This window comes from Theropithecus gelada, chromosome 6 (assembly GCF_003255815.1).
Source record: "Theropithecus gelada isolate Dixy chromosome 6, Tgel_1.0, whole genome shotgun sequence".
Lineage (NCBI taxonomy): Eukaryota > Metazoa > Chordata > Mammalia > Primates > Cercopithecidae > Theropithecus > Theropithecus gelada.
Genome location: NC_037673.1, coordinates 173,147,447 through 173,171,442, shown reverse-complemented (window position 1 = coordinate 173,171,442; position 23,996 = coordinate 173,147,447). Strand labels below are relative to the sequence as shown.

At 40.1% G+C, this 23,996-nt stretch overlaps 1 protein-coding gene across 3 annotated transcripts in view; it reads left to right on the top strand.

Moving 5' to 3' along the window:
- The window catches only part of UIMC1 (ubiquitin interaction motif containing 1), a 99,367-nt gene extending 76,470 nt beyond the window's left edge, over window positions 1–22,897 (top strand). For all 3 annotated transcript variants that reach the window (XM_025387570.1, XM_025387569.1, XM_025387568.1), the window contains 5 exons: window positions 16,464–16,542; window positions 18,957–19,128; window positions 20,774–20,837; window positions 21,902–21,938; window positions 22,439–22,897. In XM_025387570.1, coding sequence (XP_025243355.1) covers window positions 16,464–16,542; window positions 18,957–19,128; window positions 20,774–20,837; window positions 21,902–21,938; window positions 22,439–22,649 — 563 coding nt within the window. In that variant the 3' untranslated portion in view covers window positions 22,650–22,897. The remainder of the gene's footprint in view (window positions 1–16,463; window positions 16,543–18,956; window positions 19,129–20,773; window positions 20,838–21,901; window positions 21,939–22,438) is intronic.
- The last annotated feature ends 1,099 nt before the right edge of the window (window positions 22,898–23,996 follow it).

Here is a 23,996-nt window from a genome sequence, read left to right as displayed (position 1 = left end):
GCGACAGAGCGAGACTCCGTCTCAAAAAAAAAAAAAAAAAAAAAAGTTGCTGTGTGATTTTTTTATTAAACAAATAGTAAACCCTTCAGGAAAAAATAAATAAATAAATAAATAAATTCATGAGTCTGTGACACACTACTGGTCTTTTTTTGTTTTTGTTTTTGTTTTTTTCTTTTTTAAAGAAATGGTGTCTTACGTTGCCCAGGCTGTTCTTGAACTCCTGGGCTCGAGTGATTTTCCTGCTTTGGCCTCCCAGAGTGTTGGGATTATAGACATGAGCCACCATACCTGACCGCTACTGGTCTTTATAGTAACAGTGACTGCTGTTACTACTATTTTGTGCAAGGCACTATGCACTTACGCACTTAACTCTTATTTTACCTGATCTTTGCAGTAACCTTACAAGTTAGGCTTTGTCATCCTTAGGGAGAAGTAACTTGCTCAAAATCGTTAAGCTAGTAATTGGTAGTGTGGGAATTGAGACTTAGACCTGTTTATTTCAGGGCCTATTCTTTTTTCCTCTCTATTTTGAAAATTTTCAAATTTCAGAAGTATGAGATACAAAAATAGTGTACTTTCTGTATCCTTCCTATTTCTCTTCTTTTTCTTTCTCATATGTATATTTTTACATATATGGACTTTTCCCTGACCATTTGAGAGTTAGTTGCATAAATCATGACACTTTACCTCTAAATACTTTAATTAGTATGCGTCTCTTGTTGTTTTTGTTTTTTGAGACAGGGTCTTGCTTTGTCACCCAGGCTGAGGTGCACTGGCATGATCATAGCTCACTGTAACCTTGAACTCCTGGGCTCCAGCAGTCCTCCCACCTCAGCCTCCCTAGTAGCTAGGACTACAAGCACTCACCACCACACCCAGCTAAATTTAATTTTAATTTTGTAGTGATAGGGGTTTTGCTGTGTTGCCCAAGCTGATCTCAAACTCTTGACCTCAAAAGATCCTCCTATCTTGGCCTCCCCAAGTGCTGGAATTAAACCACTGAGCTCGATCAGTGTGTATCTCTTAAGAACAAGATCATTCTCCTACAAAATAATGTGTTACAACACCATTATTATACTCAAGAAATTTAATGTTAATGCCAATACTATTATCTAGTATACAATCCACATTCACATTTCCTCAGTTGTTCCAGTAGTATCCTTTGTATCTCTTTTTTGGGGTAAAGGATCCAATTAAGCATCATACATTGCATCTAGTCATATATCTTTATTCATCTTTAGAGGGTTTCCCCAGTCTTTTTCCCTCTGTTATTTTATTATGAAAATTTTGAATACACAACAAAGTTCTTACTCACAACAAAGAATCTTGCTACTTAGATTCCATTAATATCTTACTGTGTTTTATTACAAATCTGTTTATCTCTCTAGCCATCCTTTAATCCACGTTATGTTTTCGATGCTTTGCAAAGTAAGTTGCAAATATTGGTTCATTTTCCCTGAAATACTTAAGCATGCAGGTCATGAACTAAGTTCCAGTATTTGTGTGAAATGCACAAACATTAAGTGTAAATTTGCAGAGTTTGGGCATATGCATATACCTATCAAGACACGGAGTATTAATATCACCCTGGAAGAATCCCTCATATCTCGTCTTCTCCCCTCCCCCTAAAGGCAACCACTGTTTATTTCTGTAAAATTCTGCTTATATGATATTCTAGAATTTGATATTAGTAGAATCATACCAGTATACTTTCGTGTAATCTTTCACTCAGCATAACGTTTTTGAGATTGATCCATGTTATATTCCTTTTTATTACTGAGTAGTATTCTAGCGTGTGAATATACCAGTTTCTTCATACAGCTCTTCTCTTGGTGTATTTTTCACTATTAAAAAGAAAGCTGCTGTGAACATTCTTGTACAGGTTGTATAGTGAGCATAAGATTTCACATCTTTTGAATAAATAGCTAGGAATGGAATTGCTAGGTTATAAAGAAACTGCCAAACCTTTTTCCAAAGTAGTTGTACTATTTTAATTCCCACTAGCAGTTTATGAGCATTCTAGTTATTTTACTTGTTTTACATCTTTGCCACCATTTGATACTGTTTTACCCCCTTAATTTTAGCCATTCTGGTAGTCATGTAATGATTCTAATTGCATTCCCTGATGGCTAATGATGTTGAGCACTTTTTTTTTCACATGATTGTTGTCTAATTTTGTATCTTCTGTAAAGTGTTCAAATGTTTTGTCCATTTTAAAATTGGATTATGTGACTTTTTATTATTGAGCTAGGAGTTCTTTGTATGTCCTGAATACCAGTTGTTTGTCAAATATGTGTTCTTTTTTTTATTTTATTTATTTATTTTTTGAGACGGAGTCTCGCTCTGTCCCCCCGCTGGAGTGCAGTGGCGCGATCTCGGCTCACTGCAAGCTCCGCCTCCCGGGATCCCGCCATTCTCCTGCCTCAGCCTCCTGAGTAGCTGGGACTACAGGCGCCCGCCATCGCGCCCGGCTAATTTTTTTGTATTTTTAGTAGAGACGGGGTTTCACCGTGTTAGCCAGGATGGTCTCGATCTGCTGACCTTGTGATCCGCCCGCCTCGGCCTCCCAAAGTGCTGGGATTACAGGCGTGAGCCACCGCGCCCAGCGCAAATATGTGTTCTACAAATATTTTCTTCTAGTGTGTGCTTGCCTATTCATTTTCTTTTTCTTTCTTTCTTTCTTTCTTTCTTTCTTTCTTTCTTTTTTTTTTTTTTGAGACAGAATCTCGCTCTGTCACCCAGGCTGGAGTGCAGTGGCGCGATCTCGACTCATTGCAGCCTCCACCTCTCAAGTTCAAGAGATTCTCCTGCCTCAGCCTCCTGAGTAGCTGGGACTCCAGGTGTGTGCTACCATGCCCGGCTAATTTTTGTGTTTTTAGTAGAGACGGGGTTTCACCATGTTGGCCAGGATGGTCTTGATCTCCTGACCTCGTGATCCACCCACCTTGGCCTCCCAAAGTGCTGGGATTACAGGTGTGAGCCACTGCACCCAGCTGCCTGTTCATTTTCTTAATGGTGTCTTGCTGTGAAGAAGATTTAAGATGGTCTAATTTTCCATTTTTTCCTTTATGGTTATTATTTTCTATTTAGGTATATGGTACATCTTGAATTGATTTTTGTGTATGGTGTGAGTTAGGGGATGAGGTTTATTTATTCTATGTAGATATCTAGTTATTCTAGCTCAGTTCATTTAAAAGACTTATTTCTCTCAATGGGTTGCTTTGGTGCCTTTGAAAACCAACTTACTGTATAAGTGAGAGTTTATGTCTGGGTTCTTGTTTTTATTTAATTGATCTGTTTGTCTTTATGCCAGTACAAGTGTCTTGATTATAGTAGCTTCATAGTGAGTCTTAAAGTCAGGTAGCATGATTTCCCATTTGTTGTTTTTCAAGATTGTGGCAGATACTTTTTTTTTTTTTTTTTGAGATGAAGTCTCACTCTTGTCCCCCAGGCTGGAGTGCAGTGGTGTGATCTTGGCTCACTGCAACCTCTGCCTCCCGGGTTCAAGTAATTCTCCTGCCTCAGCCTCTTGAGTAGCTGGGATTACAGGCGCCTGCCACCATGCCCGGCTAATTTTTGTATTTTTAGTAGAAATGGGGTTTCACCATGTTGGCCAGGCTGGTCTCGAATTCCTGAGCTCAGGTGATCTGCCCGCCTCAGCCTCCCAAAGTGCTGGGATTACAGGCATGAGCCACTGTGCCCGGCCAGATTGTGGTAGATATTCTAGTCTTTCACAGTTTCATATAAATTATTCAGCCAACATGTAAATATACTATGTAATTTCCAGTTTTATCTCTGATAGTGTGTGTATATATGTGTGTGTATATATATGTGTGTGTGTATATGTGTGTGTGTGTGTGTGTGTGTATATGTGTGTGTGTGTGTGTATACATATTTTTTTTTTTTTTTTGAGATGGAGTCTCGCCCTGTTGCCCAGGCTGGAGTGCAGTAGCGCAGTCTTGGCTCACTGCAACCTCTGTCTCCTGGGTTCAAGCTATTATCTTGCCTTAGCCTCCTGAGTAGCTGGGATTACAGGCACCCGCCACCATGGCCAGCTAATTTTCGTATTTTTAGCAGAGACAGAGTTTTACCAAGTTGGCCAGGCTAGTCTCAAACTGCTGACCTGAAGTGATCCGCCTGCCTTGGCCTCCTAAAGTACTGGGATTACAGGTATGAGCCACTGTGCCCGGCCTTCTTTTCTTCTTCTTCTTTTTTTTTTGCTTTTGATACAGAGTTTCACTGTGTTGCCCACGCTGGAGTGCAGTGGCACTGTCTCAGCTCACTGCAACCTCTGCCTCCCAAGTTCAAGGGATTCTTGTGCCTCAACCTTCCAAGTAGCTGGGATTACAGGCATGTGCCATGATGCCCAGCTAATTATTTCTTGAAGTGTATTTTATCTGATAGAACAACTAGATATGGTTCTAGTCATTTCAGTCTTACTCCTACTGTTTACCTGATGCGTCTTTTTCCATTCGTTTACCTTTAACTGATCTGTGTTTTTATTTTTAAAATGTGTCTCCTGTAGACAATATACCATTGGGTCATCCTTTTATCCATTCTGACAATCTCTTGTTGTTCTCTCAGGTACTAGACTTGATAATCTTATTCTAATAGACATAGCTTCCTAACTCAAACATCTTACATGATTATGTTGGTAGTTCCTAAATAGAAATCTTTATAACCCTAAAAAGATAAGCATTGCTGGGTCCATTTACAGATGAGCAAACAAAGGCTTAGAGGCTTCAAGCCTGTAATTACCTGGTCTGGGATAGGATTCAAAGGCAATTAGACTCTAGAGACAGTACTGCAATGCCAAACTGCCTTTGCTGCAAAAAAGCCACAGAGGCCCCCTCCCTCCCTACTCAAATTGTAGCAATTTTCTTTCAAGCTTAGAGATAAGCTTGTTCTCTTAAGAGGTACACTTTTACTGATCTACTTCCTACTAGTACTTGTCTATAATATTTATAGCTTAATCTTTAACAGCTGAAATTTTTGTTTAAGCAATTTGATAATATATATGTAGAACTTAAAAGTAACTCATATCTTCTGACCCATGAATTAAAGTTTGAAAATCTACTCTAAAAACATCATCAGAATTTAGATGAAATTGTATAGACAAAGATGGTTTATTAAATCATTATTTATAACAATGAACAACTTAACCCAGTGTTCAAAAACAAGACGAAGTATTACATACATAAGGATTCAAAATAACGACTGAAAGACAATACAGTGTACTGAAATATTAACCATAATTTGGAGGAGACTAAAAGCAGAGAGACAGATGATAAAGCAGTGTTAGTAGAAGTGGACAGACTTGAGAATCTTTTGGCGAGAGAAGCAGACCTTGTGACTGGTCAAGATGAGAGAAGGCAATCTTAACTCAGGTTTCTGGCTAAGCCAATTGTAGGGTACTCAACTTAGAAAGCCCCTCTGAGTAATTCAGAAGTTCACTGTGTTGTGTTTAACTATGTTATTTGTACTTCTTTACTGACAACCCAATTAGTATTTATTTAGCAGCAACTATAACCCAGATATTGTTCTGCAAGCTGAGGGTACAGTACTAAACACAGAAGTCAGCGTTCTATAAAGCTTACCTTTTTGTGAGAGAAACAGATAATAAATACAATTTAAGAAAAACGAGGCAAGAAGAGGGGATGGAGAATGACTAGAACAGAGGAAAAAAGGGGGCTTGATTAAAGGGGAAGATCAAGGGAGACTTCTTGAGGTGATATTTGAATACAGTCATTCTAGGTCAGGGAATAAATATAAAGGCCCTAAAGCAAGCGTGTGTTTGGCATGTTTCTTAGAGCTGCAGGAAAGACACAATGACTGAATTAGATTGAGCGACGAGGAAAGGAGAGAAGAAATAAACAGTGGTCAGATCATGTGAGGTGAGGTTTTTGTACTTTATTCTAAATATGATGAAAAGCCATAGAGGGGTTCAGAATGAGGGAATAATGTAATCTAACTCTGGCTACAATGTGGAAAATAATCTATAGAGGGATAGGGACAAAAATGGAATTGAGGAGACTAAGCAGGGGTGGAGGAGAATGGCTGTTGCATTATTCCAGGGAAGATCTGATGTTTGCTTTGACCATAGAGGTAGCTGTGAGGTAAAGAAGTTGTCAGATTTGGAAACATTTTGAAGGTTGAGCCTACAGGATTTGTTGGAGTGTGAGAGAACCAGAAAGACTAAGGTGAACTCAAGGTTTTTCCCCAAGCAACTGGGTTAATGATGACTTCGTTGTTTGAGAGCGGGAACACTGGGGTAGGAGCAGATTTGGAGGAAGAAATTAAGAATTTGGTTTTGTACATAATTTTAAGATGCCCAGTGAATAACCAAATGAAGATGTTGAGCAGACAGTAGGCTATACAAGTCTAGAAATAACCTTATGGGAAATATTACTGCATATTTGTATGCTGATGGAATGATCTAAAAAAAGAGGGAAAAACTGATGTTTCAGGAGAGATGATGGCAGGTGGGGAATCCTTAATTAAGCAAAAGCATTCAGATTCAGGGTCAAATGGAAAAGTTAGCCTTAGATAGCCATGTGAGCAATTCATTCTGTGCAGTAGGAGGGAAGACAGAGGATATGGGTACAGATGCAGATAGACTAATACTTTTGGTGGTGGAAGAGTGTAGAATTTCTCTCAGGTACTACTACTTTTCTCATCAAAAAGTCTGAAAGGTTGGTTTAACATTAGAAAATCAGTTAATATACTATATCGTAGTACAAAGGACAAAAACCACACAATATCTAAATGGACACAGAAAAAGCATTTGATAGAATTCAGTACTCCTTCATGACAATACAATACTCAGCAAACTAGGAATAGACAGGAACTTCCTCAGCCTGATAGAGGGCATCTATGAAAAACTCACAGCTAATATCATACTTAATGGTGAAAGACTGACAGCTTTCCCCAAAATCAGAAACAAGACAAGGGTGTTCATTCTTGCCACTTCCATTCAACATGGTAAAGGAGGTTCTAGCCAGGACAGTTAGGAAAGAAATGAAATAAAAGCCATTCAGGTTGGAAAGGAAGACGTTAACTCCTCTATCAGATGACATCTTTTATATAGAAAATCCTAGAGAATCCACTGAAATAAAACAAGCCTTTAGAACTAATAAACGAGTTCAGCAAGTTTGCAGGATACAAGGTCAATATAGAAAATGAACTGTATTTTTGTACACTAGCAGTGAACAATCTGAAAATGGATTTAAGAAAAGAGTTATATTTAATATAGTATCAAAAATAATAAAATACTTAGGAATATGTTTGACAAAATAAATAAAAAACTTCTCTGAGAATTATAAAACATTGTTGAAAGAAATTAAACAAGACCTAAATAAATGGAATGGTATTTCATGTTCATGGTTTAGAATACTTAATGTTGTTAAGATGGCAGTATTCACCAAGTTGATCTACAGATTTCAAATCCTTCTCAAAAGTCCAGCTAGGCTGGGCACTTTAGGAGGCTGAGGTGGGCAGATCACCTGAGGTCAGGAGTTTGAGAACAGCCTGACCAACGTGGAGAAACCCTCTCTCTGCTAAAAATACAAAAAAAAATTAGCCAGGCATGGTGGCGCATGCCTATTATCCCAGCTACTCAGGAGGCTGAGACAGGAGAATCCCAGCTACTCAGGAGGCTGAGACAGGAGAATCGCTTGAACCCAGGAGGCAGAGGTTGCGGTGAGCCAAGATCATGCCATTGCACTCCAGCCTGGGCAACAAGAGCGAAACTCCATCTCAAAAAAACAAACAAAAAAACCCCACAAAAATCCCAGCTAACTTTTTTTGTATAAATTGATAAGTTGGTCCCAAAATTCATACCAAAATACAAGGGACACAGAATAGAACAGTCTTGAACAAGAACGAAGTTAAGGGTTCATGCTTTCCAATTTTACAACTTACTAATTCAGACAGCGTGGTTCTGGCATAAAGGTAGGCATGACGATTCAGTGGAATAGAATTGAGGGTCCAGAAGTAAAACCATACATTTGTGGGCAATTGATTTTTGACAAGGATGTCAAGACAATTCAGTGGGGGAAAACAATCCAGTCTTCTTAATATGTAGTGCTGGGACAACTGAATATCCACATGCAAAACCATGGAGTCGGACCACTTGTTTATACTACATATGAAAATAGATCAAAGACCTAAATGTAAGTCATAAAGCTTATATAGGCAGCTACAGTGGTACACGCTGGTAAGTCCCATCTACTCGGGAGGCTGAGGCGGGAGGATCCTTTGAGTCCCACCTGGGCAACATAGTTGAGACCTTGTCTCAGCGAGTCAGGGGAACTGTCTTAGGGATAAAACCTCACAATCATAGGTTTAGCAATGGATTCCTAGATATAATACCACAAGCACAAACAACAAAAGAAAAAAGATAAATTGGACTTTATCAAAATTTAAAACTTCTGTGCATCAAAGGACACTATCAAGAAAGTGAAAAGACAACCTACAGAATAGGAGAAAATATTTGCAAATCATATGTATGTTAAGGGTTTAGTATCCAGAGTATATAAAAAACTCTCTTTCTGTCGCCCAGGCTGCAGTAGTGCAATCTTGGCTTGCTGCAACCTCTGCCTCCCCAGCTCAGGCAGTCCTCCTACCTCAGCCTCCCAAGTACTTGCCATTGAATCATAGATTTTAAATGGGTGGATTATATGGTACATGAATTTATCTCAATAAAGTTATATTTAAATAAAAAAGAATGGTGATACAGGAATCAGAATGGATATTAGAGGTTTGAGAATAGCAGAGAAGATGTGAAATGTACCTGGGAGGATGGAAGAATGAACCGACTAGGAAAATATATCAGGATTGCTAGGCAGTAGTGAGGGACCACTTAAGATTTTGATCTTAAATAAAAAGTGAGCCCAGTCAGCACTGTTGTATGTGTTTTTGTTCCTGTCACATTCAGCAGATAGGGACACATAATAAGTAGGAGGGCTGTATTTAACCAAAGTTGGATTTTGCAAGGAAGTACAGTAGAAAGAAGTTGAGGGAATATTCAAGGGGATTGTTAATATGATAACTAGGTAAACTAAGGTAAGAAGGAATGCGAGGATACGACGGAGTAACAGTGAAAAGATGATAGTATAGGATTAGATGTCCTAGTGGGGCTGAAGGGTGATTGGTGTAAGAACATTAGAGAGGGTGAGTTGGGAAAGATAGGTGATGGTGATCAGAGAATGGACACCTGAAATTGAGCTCATCATTAATGATAGGCTCAGCTAGAATTCTTCATTGGAACTATAGAAGTCAGAAAATGAATTGATTGTTTGCTCACTTCTCGCAGTTATGATACATAACTGGTACCATTTTAGATGCAGGGGACAGAAATTGATTTATAACATTTGGTGGATACCTTAGGGCGTTAGGCTTACTCCTCTCTTGGAACCCCACTGGAGAAAGGCTGAGATGGTAGGAGCCATAGGAATTAATAAACAAGAGGTCAGGGAACTGAGAGGCTGGACTACTGGATGGATCATATCTTGGGTTGAACTTACAAAAACTGCAACATCATATGGTTCAGTCTAATATGTAGATATTGAAATCACCAAGAATAGTGGCAAATGGGGATGAGAATCCAGTTGAAGAGGTATGCCAGAGGAGACTTGATTTCTTTTGGTGCTCAAGGTAAACACAGTTAAGGCATAATAGGATTGGTCCTGGTTATCTCTTGAAAAAACAGCACTATCCAATCGGAACTTGGGCAATGATAGAAATGTTCTATATCTGTGCTGTCAAATATGGTAGCCACATGTGGCTATTGAGCATTTGAAATGTGGCTCATGGGATTGAGGAATTCAATTTTTTTATTATTTTTTGAGACAGAGTTTTGCTCTTGTTGTCCAGACTGGAGTGCAATGACGTGATCTCGGCTTTACTACTACCTCTGCCTTCCAGGTTCAAGCGATTCTCCTGCCTCAGCCTCCCAAGTAGCTGAGATTATAGGCATGCGCCACCATACCGAGCTAATTTTGTATTTTTACTAGAGACAGGGTTTCACCATATTGGTCGGGCTGGTCTCAAACTCCTGACCTCAGGTGATCCACCCACCTTGGCCTCCCAAAGTGCTGGGATTATAGGTGTGAGCCACCGCACCTGGACCAATTTAAAATTGTATTTCATTCTAATTAAGATTTAAATTTAAGTAGCCACATGTCTCAGAGACTCGCAGATAATTTTTTTTTTTTTTGAGACAGAGTCTCATTCTGTCGCCCAGGCTGGATGGAGTGCATTGGTGCAATCTCAGCTCACTGCAACCTCCATCTCCCAGGTTCAAGCAGTTCTTCTGCCTCAACCTCCCGAGAAGCTGGGATTACAGGCACTCACCACCAAGCCCGGCTAAATTGTCTATTTTCAGTAGAGGCAGGGTTTTATTGTGTTAGCCAGGCTGGTCTGGAACTCCTGACCTCAAGTGATCCGCCTGCCTTGACCTCCCAAAGTGCTGGGATTACAGATATGAGCCACCTTACCCAGCCAATAATTTGTGCTAATAATAACCTTTAATTGAGACTAGTTCCTGAGGTCATTGGTTGTAGGGAGGCAGGCAGCATGGCTGCCTCACTGTGTGCAGATGGAGCTTGTCTTCCCTTCTTTTCCTTATATCCACTGAAGAAGTGCTAGGCTGAAAGAGGGGTGATCTTAGCAGGAACAGACACAACTCTGTGGCTTCCCATTATTTTCTGCTGAGGTGGTTTTGAGGTTGAGGGAGACAAACTGAGAAGACTTTAACCACTTGTCATTCTGTCAAAACTCCCTTCTTTGTATATATAATTTCCACTCTCCTCAGGGAACCATTGTCTTTACAATTTATAGTACTAGGCCATATGTTTTTTATTTTTAATTGCTTATCTTCTTTGAATTTTGGAAACAAATGTGTTGATGTTTATATGGTATTGATAATTGTTCTGCAATGCCTAGGCTATTTATTTGTCCATTTTGTTTGTAAAATTTAGTATGGAAATCACTTAAGACTAAGTTCTAACCCAAATTGTAGGCTAGCTAGTGGTCACTGGTTGCACGGATGGATTTAAGTCTTTGGATAAGGCTAAGAAATAAATCTGGAAGAAGAATAATGAAAATTATATAAACAAATAGTAAGTGAATAAAACTAATGTTTATTGAGTGCTTTCTGTGGGCTGTATACTCTTACAGTATCTGATATGATTGTTAGCAAAACTCTTCAGGTAAAGTGCAGTTATCTCATTCAACAGGTAAGGAAATTGTTACTCAGGTTACAGAACTTGCCTAAGACCACACAGCTAGTAGAGGCCCAACTTGGACACCTACTTTCCAACTCTAAAGCCAGTGAGTGCCCTTCATCACAAGGCAATACTGATTATTTGTATCTTAACAGTGCCAAGCCACAGTTCTAAGTACAACTCCTGAAAGCATTTCCCATGCAGTGGAATATAATCTGCTGAGGTAATGGTCTTATGTTTATTGTCATCTCTCTCAGCTTTCAGTGATACCTGTTCTCTTCTACCTTTCCTTGATAGTTGTACTCAGACCCCTGAGTTGTTCTCTTTTGAAATCTGTGGCTGCTGTCATCAGCAGTTTGGTTTTTGGGTATGTGTTTCATAATGAATTCTCTGCCTGTAGCTAGTTTAAATAGCTCTCTCAACCCTCATAAACCACAAGTGCTCCTTCAGAGCAACCTACATGCACTTCTGTGCTCTTTTGTAGGGGCAGTAGGTTTCAAAGGAAAAACAGCAGCAAGCCCCAGTCCAGTCCGTTGTGATCATAACATTTAATAGAATTACCGTATAGTCCTAACCATCTATCAATATCAAGTCTCTCCCTTCAAATTCTCTTCTCCCTGCCCCCTCATTTACCACTTACCACCTTTTCTCTTCCCATTCTTTAGCTTCTTATTTTCCAGGAGAGGCAGCATGCTCTTGTAGAAGAACATATGCTTCTGTAGTCAGATTTGTATTGCATTCCTTGTGCTTTTTGTTTTTTGTTTTTTGCTTTTTGTTTTTGTTTTGTTTTGCTTTTGTTTTGTGACCTTGATCAGGTTACTTAATATTTCATTTACAGCCAGGCACAGTGGCTCACGCCTGTAATCCCAGCACTTTGGGAGGCCGAGGTGGGTGGATCATGAGGTCAAGAATTCAAGACCAGCCTGGCCAACATGGTGAAACCCCATCTCTACTAAAAATATAAAAATTAGCAAGGCGTGGTGGCAGGCGCCTGTAATCCCAGCTACTCAGGAGGTTGAGGCAGGAGAATCGCTTGAACCCGGGAGGCAGCGGTTGCAGTGAGCCAATATCATGCCACTGCACTCCAGCCTAGGCCACAGAGCAAGATATGTCTCAAAATATATATATATATATATTTACTATAAAATAGAAATAATGATATATTCTTTGTAGGGTTGTTGTAAAGATAGAGGTTATGTTTATAAAGTCTCTGACACAGAGTAGGTCCTCATAAAACAAGAACTCTTTTTTCCCCTAGAATCTATTGATACAATTTAATTCAGCAAGTATTTATTAGCATTTAATCTGTCCTAGACTCTGCTGAGGATGCTGAAGAGGGAAAAAAATAAAATAAAAAAAATAAAAATAAAAAATAAAACCAGAGTCTCTGAATTCAGAAAGTTACATGGTGTAGAAGGAAAACTGACATATAAATGAATAGGAACAGAAATGTGCTAAATGCAATAGTGGTATATAGACAGTACTAGAATCAATTAATTCTTTTTCCAACCCTATCTGTGGAGTGGTTTCCAAGTATTTCTTTTGGAAAAATACATGCTAGTCAAGATGGGGGACAAGTAGAAAAAGAAAAAGAAAAAATAGAGCTCCTACAGGATTCTGTAATCTTTGAGGTGCCAGCCTTTTAAGAATGGATTTCAGCAAGGTGCTTGATAAAATCTCTCATGAAGTCCTTGTGCGTAAGATAGAGAAGTATGGGCTGGTTGATGTAATAGGAGGTGGATTTGAGGCTGGTTCTGTCCTGGATGTTTTTCTTCTGCAGTACTTTAATTTTACTTATAAAATCTCTGCATTGGAAGGAACCTTAGATCATTTAATCTGTGCCTGACTCTATATAATCTGATTCCTCCCTTCTAATTTTTAATTTGATTTACAAAAAAGTATACAGTGAAAAGTATACCTCCTTCCTCTTCCAGTCTTCAAGTATTCCTGTCATCCTCCCCAGAGGCAAACACTGTTATTAGTTGCTTGTGTGTGATCTTGTTTTATTATGCGTATCTCTTTACACCTTGGGTTGTAGTTATTTGAGTGTGTATGCTGTCTCCATTAGTAAACTGCACTCTCCTTAAGAGCAAGGACAGTGCCTCATAATTTCCTGTATCTCCCCAAATTACTTGCACATTGAAGATTGTCAATAAATGTTTGCTTAATTATTTAAAGAAAAGTTGGACCAGGGAGAAGACAGACTTCTCTGGTAACATGTCATAGTTTTGTCCTTGGCCATATCCTTTACAACCATTTTTCCCTGGTGACTTGGATGAAGATGTAAAAAGTGTGGTTGTCATATATGCAGATGACACGCAGCTGAGAAAGAGAGCTAATAACATCAGATGACAGAATCAAGACTGCAGATGATCTCAATAAATAGAAACGTTCAGCTGAAAAGAACAGGGACAAATACAAAATTGTATGTTTAAGGGGAGAAAAAAAATACCCAGCAACTTAGTTACCAAAGTACAGAATTAAGAGACTTGTCTTGGTAACATTGTATTGTATTGATTTTTTGAGACAGTCTAGCTCTTCACCTAGGCTGGAGTGCAGTGGCGCTGTCTCAGCTCACTGCAGCCTCAACCCTCCTGGCTCAGTTGATCCTCCCACTTCAGCCTCCTGAGTAGCTGGGACTACAGGCAAGCACAACCATGCTAGCTAACTTTTATATTTTTTTGTAGAGACGGGGGTTTCACCCTGTTGCCCAGGCTGTTCTCGAGCTCCTAGTCTCAAGTGATCGCCCGCCTCAGCCTCCTAAAGTGTTGGGATTACAGGCATGAGCCCCTGCGCCCAGTGATGATAACATTTTATTTGAAGATAATTTGGGAGGGTAGGGGATGGATCTTAATTTCCTTTAAGTTCAGTTTAAGCCAGTAGTATACTGGGATTGTCAATAAAGCAAACACAGCCTTGACTGAATCAGTAGAATATGAGTCCACATGGGGTAGCTCATGGTTCTTCTGTTCTCTTTACTAGTTGGATTGTTTGTTGAATATTGGATTCTGTTTGGGGTGCTACACATATTAAGAAAAACTGACAAATTGGATTTTATATCTAAAAGAGGTTAATTAGGAAGGTAAAACGTAAGTATAGGAATCAGATCTAGATTCTGTCCTGGGTTTTACTATTTAGTAGTTGTGATAGTGTGGTGAAGTCAATTCCTCTTAGTTTATTTCCATACCATTAAAACCGGGGAAAAGGCCGGGCGCGGTGGCTCAAGCCTGTAATCCCAGCACTTTGGGAGGCCGAGACGGGTGGATCACGAGGTCAGGAGATCGAGACCATCCTGGCTAACACGATGAAACCCCGTCTCTACTAAAAAATACAAAAAACTAGCCGGGCGCGGTGGCGGGCGCCTGTAGTCCCAGTTACTTGGGAGGCTGAGGCAGGAGAATGGCGTGAACCCGGGAGGCGGAGCTTGCAGTGAGCTGAGATCTGGCCACTGCACTCCAGCCTGGGCGACAGAGCGAGACTCCGTCTCAAAAAAAAAAAAAAAAAAAACTGGGGAAAAGTAATAATACCAATCTGGAGGGTCATCGTAAGGATTAGAGCTAACCTAGGCATTCAGAGTTTCGGCAATCCAAATCTTAATAGAATAGCCATAGTAACTAGGTATAGTTCTTCCTTTGATGATGGTTCCATTTTAATAGGGGCAGAAAACCGAGTAAATCCAAGATTTTGTTAAGTGTTCAAAGAGCTGACTTGTGGAAAGGCGGGTAAATGTATTCATATAGTCCCCAGTAAATGCAGATTGAGCCAGATTGCAACAGAATGGATTTCCCTAGGAGGAAGTGAATTTCCCTCAGTTAAAAGATACAGCCAAGTTGGCCGGGCGCGGTGGCTAACGTCTGTAATCCCAGCACTTTGGGAGGCCGAGGCAGGTGGATCACCTGAGGTCAGGAGTTCGAGACCATCCTGGCTAACATTGTGAAACCCCGTCTCTAATAAAAATACAAAAAATTAACTGGGCATGGTGGTGGGTACCTGTAATCCCAGCTACTCAGGAGGCTGAGGCAGAAGAATCACTTGAACTCCGGAGGCGGAGGTTGCAGTGAGCTGAGATCACACCATTGCACTCCAGCCTGAGCAAGAAGAGTGAGATTCCGTCTCAAAAAAAAAAAAAAAAAACAAGAGAAAAAAAAAATACAGTCAAGACTGTATGATTACTTGTCAGGGATGTTTATAGAAGGCATTTTTGTATGAGTAGGAGGTTGATCTAGAAGGTTAGGCAAACGGTGGCCAGCCATGGGCCAAATCTAGCCAGATACCTGTTATCGTAGATAAAGTTTTATTGAAACATACCCATTTGTTCATGTATAGTCTGTGACTGCTTTCCTGCTAACAGTACAGAGTTGAGTAGTTGTGACAGAGACCATATGGCCTACCAAGCCTAAAATATTTACTCTCTGTCTCCACAGATAAAGTTTGCTGACCCCTGGACTAGATAAATGCTTCACAACCTAAGTTACTCGTAACCCTGCTAAATTATCTGTTGTGGGGATTCAGGTGTTAGGAGGAAAGAAGGTAGAGTTTGACGTGAAATTGTTGTAGTTTTTCTTGTTATGCAAGGAATGAACTGGAAAACACTTGATTAAATAACCTCCAAGATCCTTTAAGAGACTGATTTTATAAACAGATGTCTTTTGGTGTGAGAGACAATATATTTATGTGTCATTTGGGCTAAAGCCATTTATACCCACTAGAATTGGGAGGTTGGTACTAGTGTAGTGAAGAAAGACTGGTTGTATTAACTGTTCTGAGCCACAGTTTTCTCATTGCAGAACTTTTCAGAGTTTTGTAAAGATTGGAGCTTATGTAGGCACTCAGATGTGGCTGTCATTACTATATTTCATAGAGTACCTCACTTGAGTATGTGTCATACCAGATAGAATTTTGCTTGGGAAAGTGTAAATCCCTCCCTTGAGTGCTGCAAGCTGGGATAGTACACAAAAACCTTTCTTGGTGTGGAGTAGATCTTTAGATCTCATGGCTTAGCATATAGCGGAATATCTTGTGGAGGACAGAATATTGTCAAAACATTTGTTTTGGTGCAAATGTTACAATTGCTATTCTCAGTGCTAGAAAGAATGAGACTTCGCAAATGATGTATTTCTCCCAGTGGGATAAGGTTTTAAACTTTGCTTCTTCCTATACACTTTGTCTTTTATATTCAGAGTCTGCTGGCAGCTAATTATATATATGTTTTATTTTATTTTATTTTTTTATTAAAAGTATTGACTCGGAGACAAAAAGAGGCCAAGACCAAGAGTGACAGTGGGACAGCTGCCCAGACTTCTCTAGACATTGACAAGTAAGTAGGTGTGCTGCATTCACGGAGCTCCTGTATAGCATGCCATCATTCGGTCTGAAGAAAAAGATCAGTTGTTATCTTACCCATCTGACCCTGTATTTCTTAGCCCTGCCAGTGGCGTCATTGCTTGGATGACGGAATCGCTCTCTCTTTTTTTTTTTTTTGAGATGGAATTTCGCTCTTCTTGCCCAGGCTGGAGTGCAATGGCATGATCTCGGCTCACCGCAACCTCTGCCTCCTGGGTTCAAGTGATTCTCCTGCCTCAGCCTCCCAAGTAGCTGGGATTACGGGCATGCGCCACCAAGCCTGACTAATTTTGTGTTTTTAGTAGACACGGGGTTTCTCCATGTTGGTCAGGCTATCTCGAACTCCTGACCTCAGGTGATCTGCCCACCTCGGCCTCCCAAAGTGCTGGGATCACAAGTGTGAGCCCCCACGCCCGGCCCTGAATTTCTTTTTCTTATTCCTAGTCTCTGTCAGTGTAGGTGGCCTTTGTATCCATTTTTAATACACTAAAAACAATCCTGCCACCCACTCCGCTTCCACATTGCTCTTAGGTTTCTGTTTTCTTTAATCTGCATATTGCTATTTGGTGCTCTTTGGGAAGCATTGAGCATTTCACATGATAGTACAGAAGTTGAATTGCAAAAGGTTGGGCAATATAGAAGACTTTTTGGTTGTGTGTTGCAGCTTGACTGAGAAAGCTCATTCTGAGGAAGGGGTCAGGTGTAGGTGCTGCCATCTGAAAGTAAAGTCATTACCAACAGTAGATTAAAGCAGTTACTAAGCAGAAACTTTTATCTTTGAAACACAGATCTTAGACCCTGAATTTCAGGGCTGTCTTCCCTAATGTAGTTGAGCAGAACTGATCCTTTGGAATCTTACTGTAATGTAGACATTCGCTTAGAAATTCCTCACATTGTATTGCAGTAATTTTTTTTTTTTAAAAAAGAACATTTCTGTATTCCTGGTTAGTCTGAGTTTTTTGAGACAAATACTTGCCTTAATTCATGTTTATATCCCCAGCTTCTAATAAAATGTATCTGAGACAACAATAACAATAATAGCTGTTTGTTTAGTGCTAGTATTATGTGCCAATCATTGTGCTAGGTGCTTTGTTTGTTACTCTCACTGTGGTTGATTTAAGGTAGTTATTCTTTTGTTTTTTAAATAAGGAAACTAAAGAGAAATTATATGTAACTGGTTAAGATCACTGCAGCTAAAAGTGACAAAGTCTGTCTGACTCTAACACTCCTGCCTCTTATGCAGTACTTCTGTCTCTCATATAGTAGGGAATTAATAAATGTTTTTTGCATTAATTGATAAACCTTGAAAGGTATATTAGTCTAGCTTTTCTCACAAGGCAGCATTTTGCTTGCATTCTTCTGGATAATTAAGTATTTGAGAGACTTATTTCTCCTATTTTAAAGATCTTCAGAAAAAGTCTTCCTTACAGCTAATCCAAGTCTCCCTTGCTGTAGTTATTGAATAATAACCATCTGGCCATCATTATGGCCAGAAAGAGATGTCCAAGATAGCATGCATTGGAAAATTTTTTTTAGTTTCTTAAAACTAAGGTGATCTTATGAGTCAGGCAGATCTAGTTTCTGACAGTTATTACCTATAAGACCATAGTTAGATTAGTTCCGTCCTAATGGAGCTGAATAATTAATTGAGAATTGTGATTAAAGAGCCTTGAACAGTTTCTCACCACAGAGAAAATACTTACTAAATATTCATTTTTTTCTTTTACCCCCAGTGATTCCATTTTTACTGATGCCCAGTAAACTTTACCTCAAGGACCTACTTTTCCTCTCTTTTCCCAAACTCTACTCTTCTAAAAAGATAAAGATAGCTATGCATACAGAATTACGCAAAAGCCTCTGGCAGAACCACATGGTTTTTAGTAACTTCTTAGTTGATGTTGCAGATTGTAGAATTAAGGAAGTCAGCATATAGACAGAGTTAATTTACTAATCAGACAAGTTCATCCACCCTGGTAAAAATGTCAACTTAATTTAATGCTTTTGGTGCTCCCTTTTCTGTGGAAATTTTAACTTCTCTTTGAAAAAACTATTACACTTAATTTTGGAAGAGTTTGACAGAATATTTTATGTCTGAAGAGCAATCAGCATTGTTTGAGATAGTTTGAAGAGCTGATTTCATTACCATCCCACTGCTGCAACAGCAGGGTACAGAGAAACAGCCAGGGAAAACTGCTAATCACTCAGTCCTTTTGATTGGCGTTGGGTTAGTTTTATTGGTGATCCTGCTGAGTGAATCTGCATTGGTTGATATGTCTCCTCCACAGAATAACTTTGGGATATAAAAACACAATTTGAGACATATCCAGGGGCCCAGAGGCAAAAGCGCATCTTAAAACTGTGTTTTCTTTCTTTTTTATTATTGGCTAGGAATGAGAAGTGTTATCTCTGTAAATCCCTGGTCCCATTTAGAGAGTATCAGTGTCATGTGGACTCCTGTCTCCAGCTTGCAAAGGCTGACCAAGGAGATGGGCCTGAAGGGAGTGGAAGAGCATGTTCAACTGTGGAGGGGAAGCGGCAGCAGAGGCTGCGGAACCCAAAGGTATGTGTAGAGTGTTTTGGGAAAGGCTACCTCACCCTCCTGGTTGTCAGTTGTAAGAGACCACAGTTCTGTTCTGGACTTTTCTTCTCCCTCCCCTCTTCCCTCTATTTATCTTGAAACAAGATTTGTGCTTTTTAAAATTATTTTTCCTTTTAATTTAAAAAGTAATACATGTTCATTGTAGAAAATACGGAAAATTCAAAAAAATATAAATAATCAGGGGAAGTCATCACCCATAATTTAGCTACTCAAAGATGATAACTTTTAATGTATTGGCCTATTTTCTTCCGGTCTCTTTTTCTGTGCATTGTTAATGTAATTGACACTGTTCTCCCTCTCCCCCCTTCTCTCTCTCAATATATATACAATAAGCACACACAACATACTATATATCTAGTACTATATGTATACTGTATTCTATATAGTACTTGATATGTAGTTTTCTCATTTGCATTTATGAAAACTTAAGGTGTAGTGTAAACATTTTGGATTTTATTTTTAAAAATTACTATTAATGTTTATATCACACAGATGGTCTTTTAAACATTCACCTATTATTGAACATTTTGGTTCTTTTGTATTATAAGATTGTATTTAAAACATTAATCAGTCTTTATACTGTTGATTATTTCCTTAGAATACATTTTCTGACATGGAACTATTAGGTCAGTGGATACACGAATTTTAAAGTCTCTCAAAACCTGCCAAATTGCTTTCCAGAAAGGATATCCAGTTTATAATCCCACTGCCAAGAATATATGTGAGATCAACTCTGTTGAACTCCTTAGGAAGCTGCCGGGTCTGGGCCCTGGTCACTGGGAAGGATGGATGTACTTTCTGGACCTTGTAATTAGAGATCAGGAAGAGCAAGTCTTGGCTTAGAGATGAAAAATAAAGCAGCAGCTCCATATTCTAAGGTTACTGACAAAGGAGTCACTGTACACACTAAAATGGGGAAGCCATTGTCTGTCATGCCAGAAGAAAGAGACCTCTCTCCGGTGGCTCAAGCCTGTAATCCCAGCACTTTGGGAGGCCAAGACAGGCGGATCACGAGGTCAGGAGATCGAGACCATCCTGGCTAACACGGTGAAACCCCGTCTCTACTAAAAAAATACAAAAAAACTAGCCAGGCAAGGTGGCGGGCGCCTGTAGTCCCAGCTACTCAGGAGGCTGAGGCAGGAGAATGGCGTGAACCCGGGAGGCAGAGCTTGCAGTGAGCTGAGATCCGGCCACTGCACTCCAGCCTGGGTGACAGAGTGAGACTCCGTCTCAAAAAAAAAAAAAAAAAAGAAAGAGACCTCTCTCTCTGAATGGGGTGATTTTGAGGTGGAGATTTGGAGTTATGGTTTATAGGTAGGCACTTACTTATATAGCCAGTTTATTCTGGCATCACTGCCTGTAGACGCTACCTTAAAATTTATTTTCTGTTTTAAATCCATGATAATCTTGGCATAACGATGTATTCTCTTCATTATAGTTTGCTTTTTCACTTGTGTACCCTCATTTATTAGAATGCAGAAGACTTCCCTAGAGCTGTGGCCCCCACACCTTTTCTCTTCTATGAACACGTGTGATCTGGGCCGTGGAAGTTGTATTTTAGACTCTGCCGTGAAGTAACCCTTTCATCTCTTTTTCTCTGTTACAGAAAAAAGGCCACAGTGAAGGCCGACTCCTTAGTTTCTTGGAACAGTCTGAGCACAAGACTTCAGGTGAGGACCCCAGGACCAGTTTTCTGGGCTTCTGCCTAAGGCCTTTCAATGAAGATAGCCATTGCCAGCCCCCTGACTATTTGCTGGGACTCTCTGGGTACACACGTGAACCAATCAGCCAGCCTTTGAGACTCCATCTAGGTCATCTCTCCTTAAGGAATATGGGGCAATATACTGTCTTATTCATCCTATGTTTCATTTCAGGCTTTATAAAGCCTTGAATCATGACTGCCTATTGAACTCAGAAAAAATACTATCAAAACACAGGGGAATATGACAAGCCCCAAGTATACCTAAAGGAACAGGCACAGAAAACTAGATATGCAGATGTTATTGCTTCCTCCTATTGTTTTGTGCATCATTCATATGTTACCTTTGGCTTAGTGTCCCAACCTGCAATCCTCAGGGTTTGTGCATAGTATTTAGGGAGCAGTAGAGTGGATTGGTTAAGACCATTGCAGGGAGTTAGTAATACTAAACCTCATAGATTGCAAGAATTATATCTGGTAAAGCTCCAAACATATTCCCTGGCATAAGTAGGCTCTTGATAAATGTTAGCTGCTGTTATTACTGTTGTTATTAGTCGCTATTGTTAAAATTCACCAGATGTGGATGGAAGAGGAGCTTTTGCTTAAGCCTGGTGAGATGTGCTTACCATCTAGTTCTAATAGTTCATTCCCACCAAGCAAGTCTGTTGTGCCTTCTGATGACTATAAAAAGGCAGCCTCTCCCAGCCTCATATCCTGCTGTCTCTAGATCACCAGTTTGTGAATCTCTGCAGGTGGCAGATTTCCCTTGGCAACTTCCTTGTTCCTCAAGTCTAGAATTGAAGTCGATTTATTCAGAGGCTCTTCATTCAAAAGTGTTTCTCTGAGTGCCACAGCAGCTGAGTCTGTTGGACACTAATACTCACATTCCGTGGGTTTAGGGGATTGGGGATCTGTGCTACCTGGATAGGCCTGATGAGAAGCAGTACCTAGAACACAGGAAGCAAAAGATCAGTGAGAAGTGGTGTGATTACCAACACTACTACCAACATTATTATTTTTTCTCTCGTATCACAGATGCAGACATCAAGTCTTCAGAAACAGGAGCCTTCAGGTGAATTGGATTGTGCGCTGAATTGTGGCTGTCAGATTTCTGAAAAGTTCAGGCCTTGTCCTGTGTTGTGTGTGTAGTGTGATACTCAAACTGTGGCAGTGGAAATCACTGTGGAACTATTGTGACCTCTCTCTCAGTATGACTCTGTGCTCCCCATTTATCTGAACTAAAGATTAGATAGCTCAGTTCATTCATTGTGTTAAAACAAGCAGAGTAAAAGTTATGTCTTATTCTTCTCTACCTCTCTATCCCTATCCAACCCTGGTTTTCTGACCTGGATTCTCAAGCAGTTTGGGAATTTGGATCTGAATTCTCATTCTCTCAATGCCAACTTTAAGTATATGATTTACCCAGTGACCTCATCTGTGAAAACAGAGTGATGATATGTGGTAGGATTATTACAAAGATTATTTGTACTAATAATCCCCTGATACAGGGCATAGCATATCCTTGATGCTTAGTAGGTGTATATTGAATCTGAATTTTTTCCTTCTCTCTAGGGTGCCCTCACCAGGGATGGAAGAGGCAGGCTGCAGCAGAGAGATGCAGAGTTCCTTCACACATCGTGACTTAAATGAATCTCCCATCAAGTCTTTTGTTTCCATTTCAGAAGCCACAGATTGCTTAGTGGACTTTAAAAAGCAAGTTACTGTCCAGCCGGGTCGTCGGACACGGACCAAAGTTGGCAGAGGAAGAAGGAGAAAATTCTGAATTTCTAGGGTCCAAAAGTTGACAAAGCCATTAGTAGGAGGGGTGGGCCATGTTCATTAAGCCATAGTGGTGCCTAGTTCATTGTTGAGTAAGTTTTAGCCCTGCAGTTTTCACCACCAGCACCCACTCCGCATTCTGGTTTTTATGTTTTTTATGACCTATGCAGACAACTGTGTATAGTATTCTGTTTTATAACAGTTTTTTTGAATTCACTTACAGTTAAAAATTTAAATATATTTATGTTTGTATGAAATCTTATTTCAGTAGATGGAAATTTTAATTTTTTTTCCTTCATGTTGCAGGGTTTGAGGTGGGGGTATTTTCATTGTAGAGATAGTTTATTAGACTCATAAATCACATGCTGAATGAATTCCATTACTGATCCTTGACATACCATGTATATATTCACTTAATGTGTACTGCACAGTTCTGAACACTGTGTGGTTATTCCCTTGACTGTTTCTGACATAATTCTGGGAGGTGCCAGGGGCATTGATTCCCACTATCTATTCTGCCATCCCTGCCATTCAATGACCTGTCCCTTCATCTTGTACTCACACAGTCGTATTCTCAGCCTGAGCATAGAACCTTTGAGGGATATGTCCTGCCATTCTTCCCAGGAATTCTGTTATTAGATACCTATGCAATTATTTTTTCTTTTTTTTTTTGAGACGGAGTCTCGCTGTGCTCCCAGGCTGGAGTGCAGTGGCGTGATCTCGGCTCACTGCAAGCTCCGCCTCCTGGGTTCACGCCATTCTCCCGCCTCAGCCTCCCAAGTAGCTGAGACTACAGGCGCCCGCCACCACGCCCGGCTAGTTTTTTGTATTTTTAGTAGAGACGGGGTTTCACCATGTTAGCCAGGATAGTCTCGATCTCCTGACCTCGTGATCCACCCGCCTCGGCCTCCCAAAGTGCTGGGATTACAGGCTTGAGCCACCGCGCCCGGCCGCAATTATTTTTTCTAAATAGATTAACCATTGGGGATGCCAGGCATATTCATCTGTTCAAATCAAGATTGGTTCTCTTGATGCCAAAGGTTAGCAGCAACAGGACATGGCTTGTATTTTGGTAACATTACTAACATAGTGCACGTTCCTCACCATGTTGCCTAGGAGCTTCCAGTGCAGAACAGAGATGTGGTCTGTTCTCAGTGCGTGCCACACACAGACTCCAAACATGAGAGGATGTCAGTTGGCAGGAGCAGCTACCTGAAGGCGACGACCAAACAAGGATGTGAAGAGTGCTAGCTTTGGCCAAAACTGATTTGAAGATGTAATGAAAAACTGGGGGAGGTGGCTGTTGACCAGGAAAGGATCTCGGGACAGGATAAACAGGCACATTGAAGAC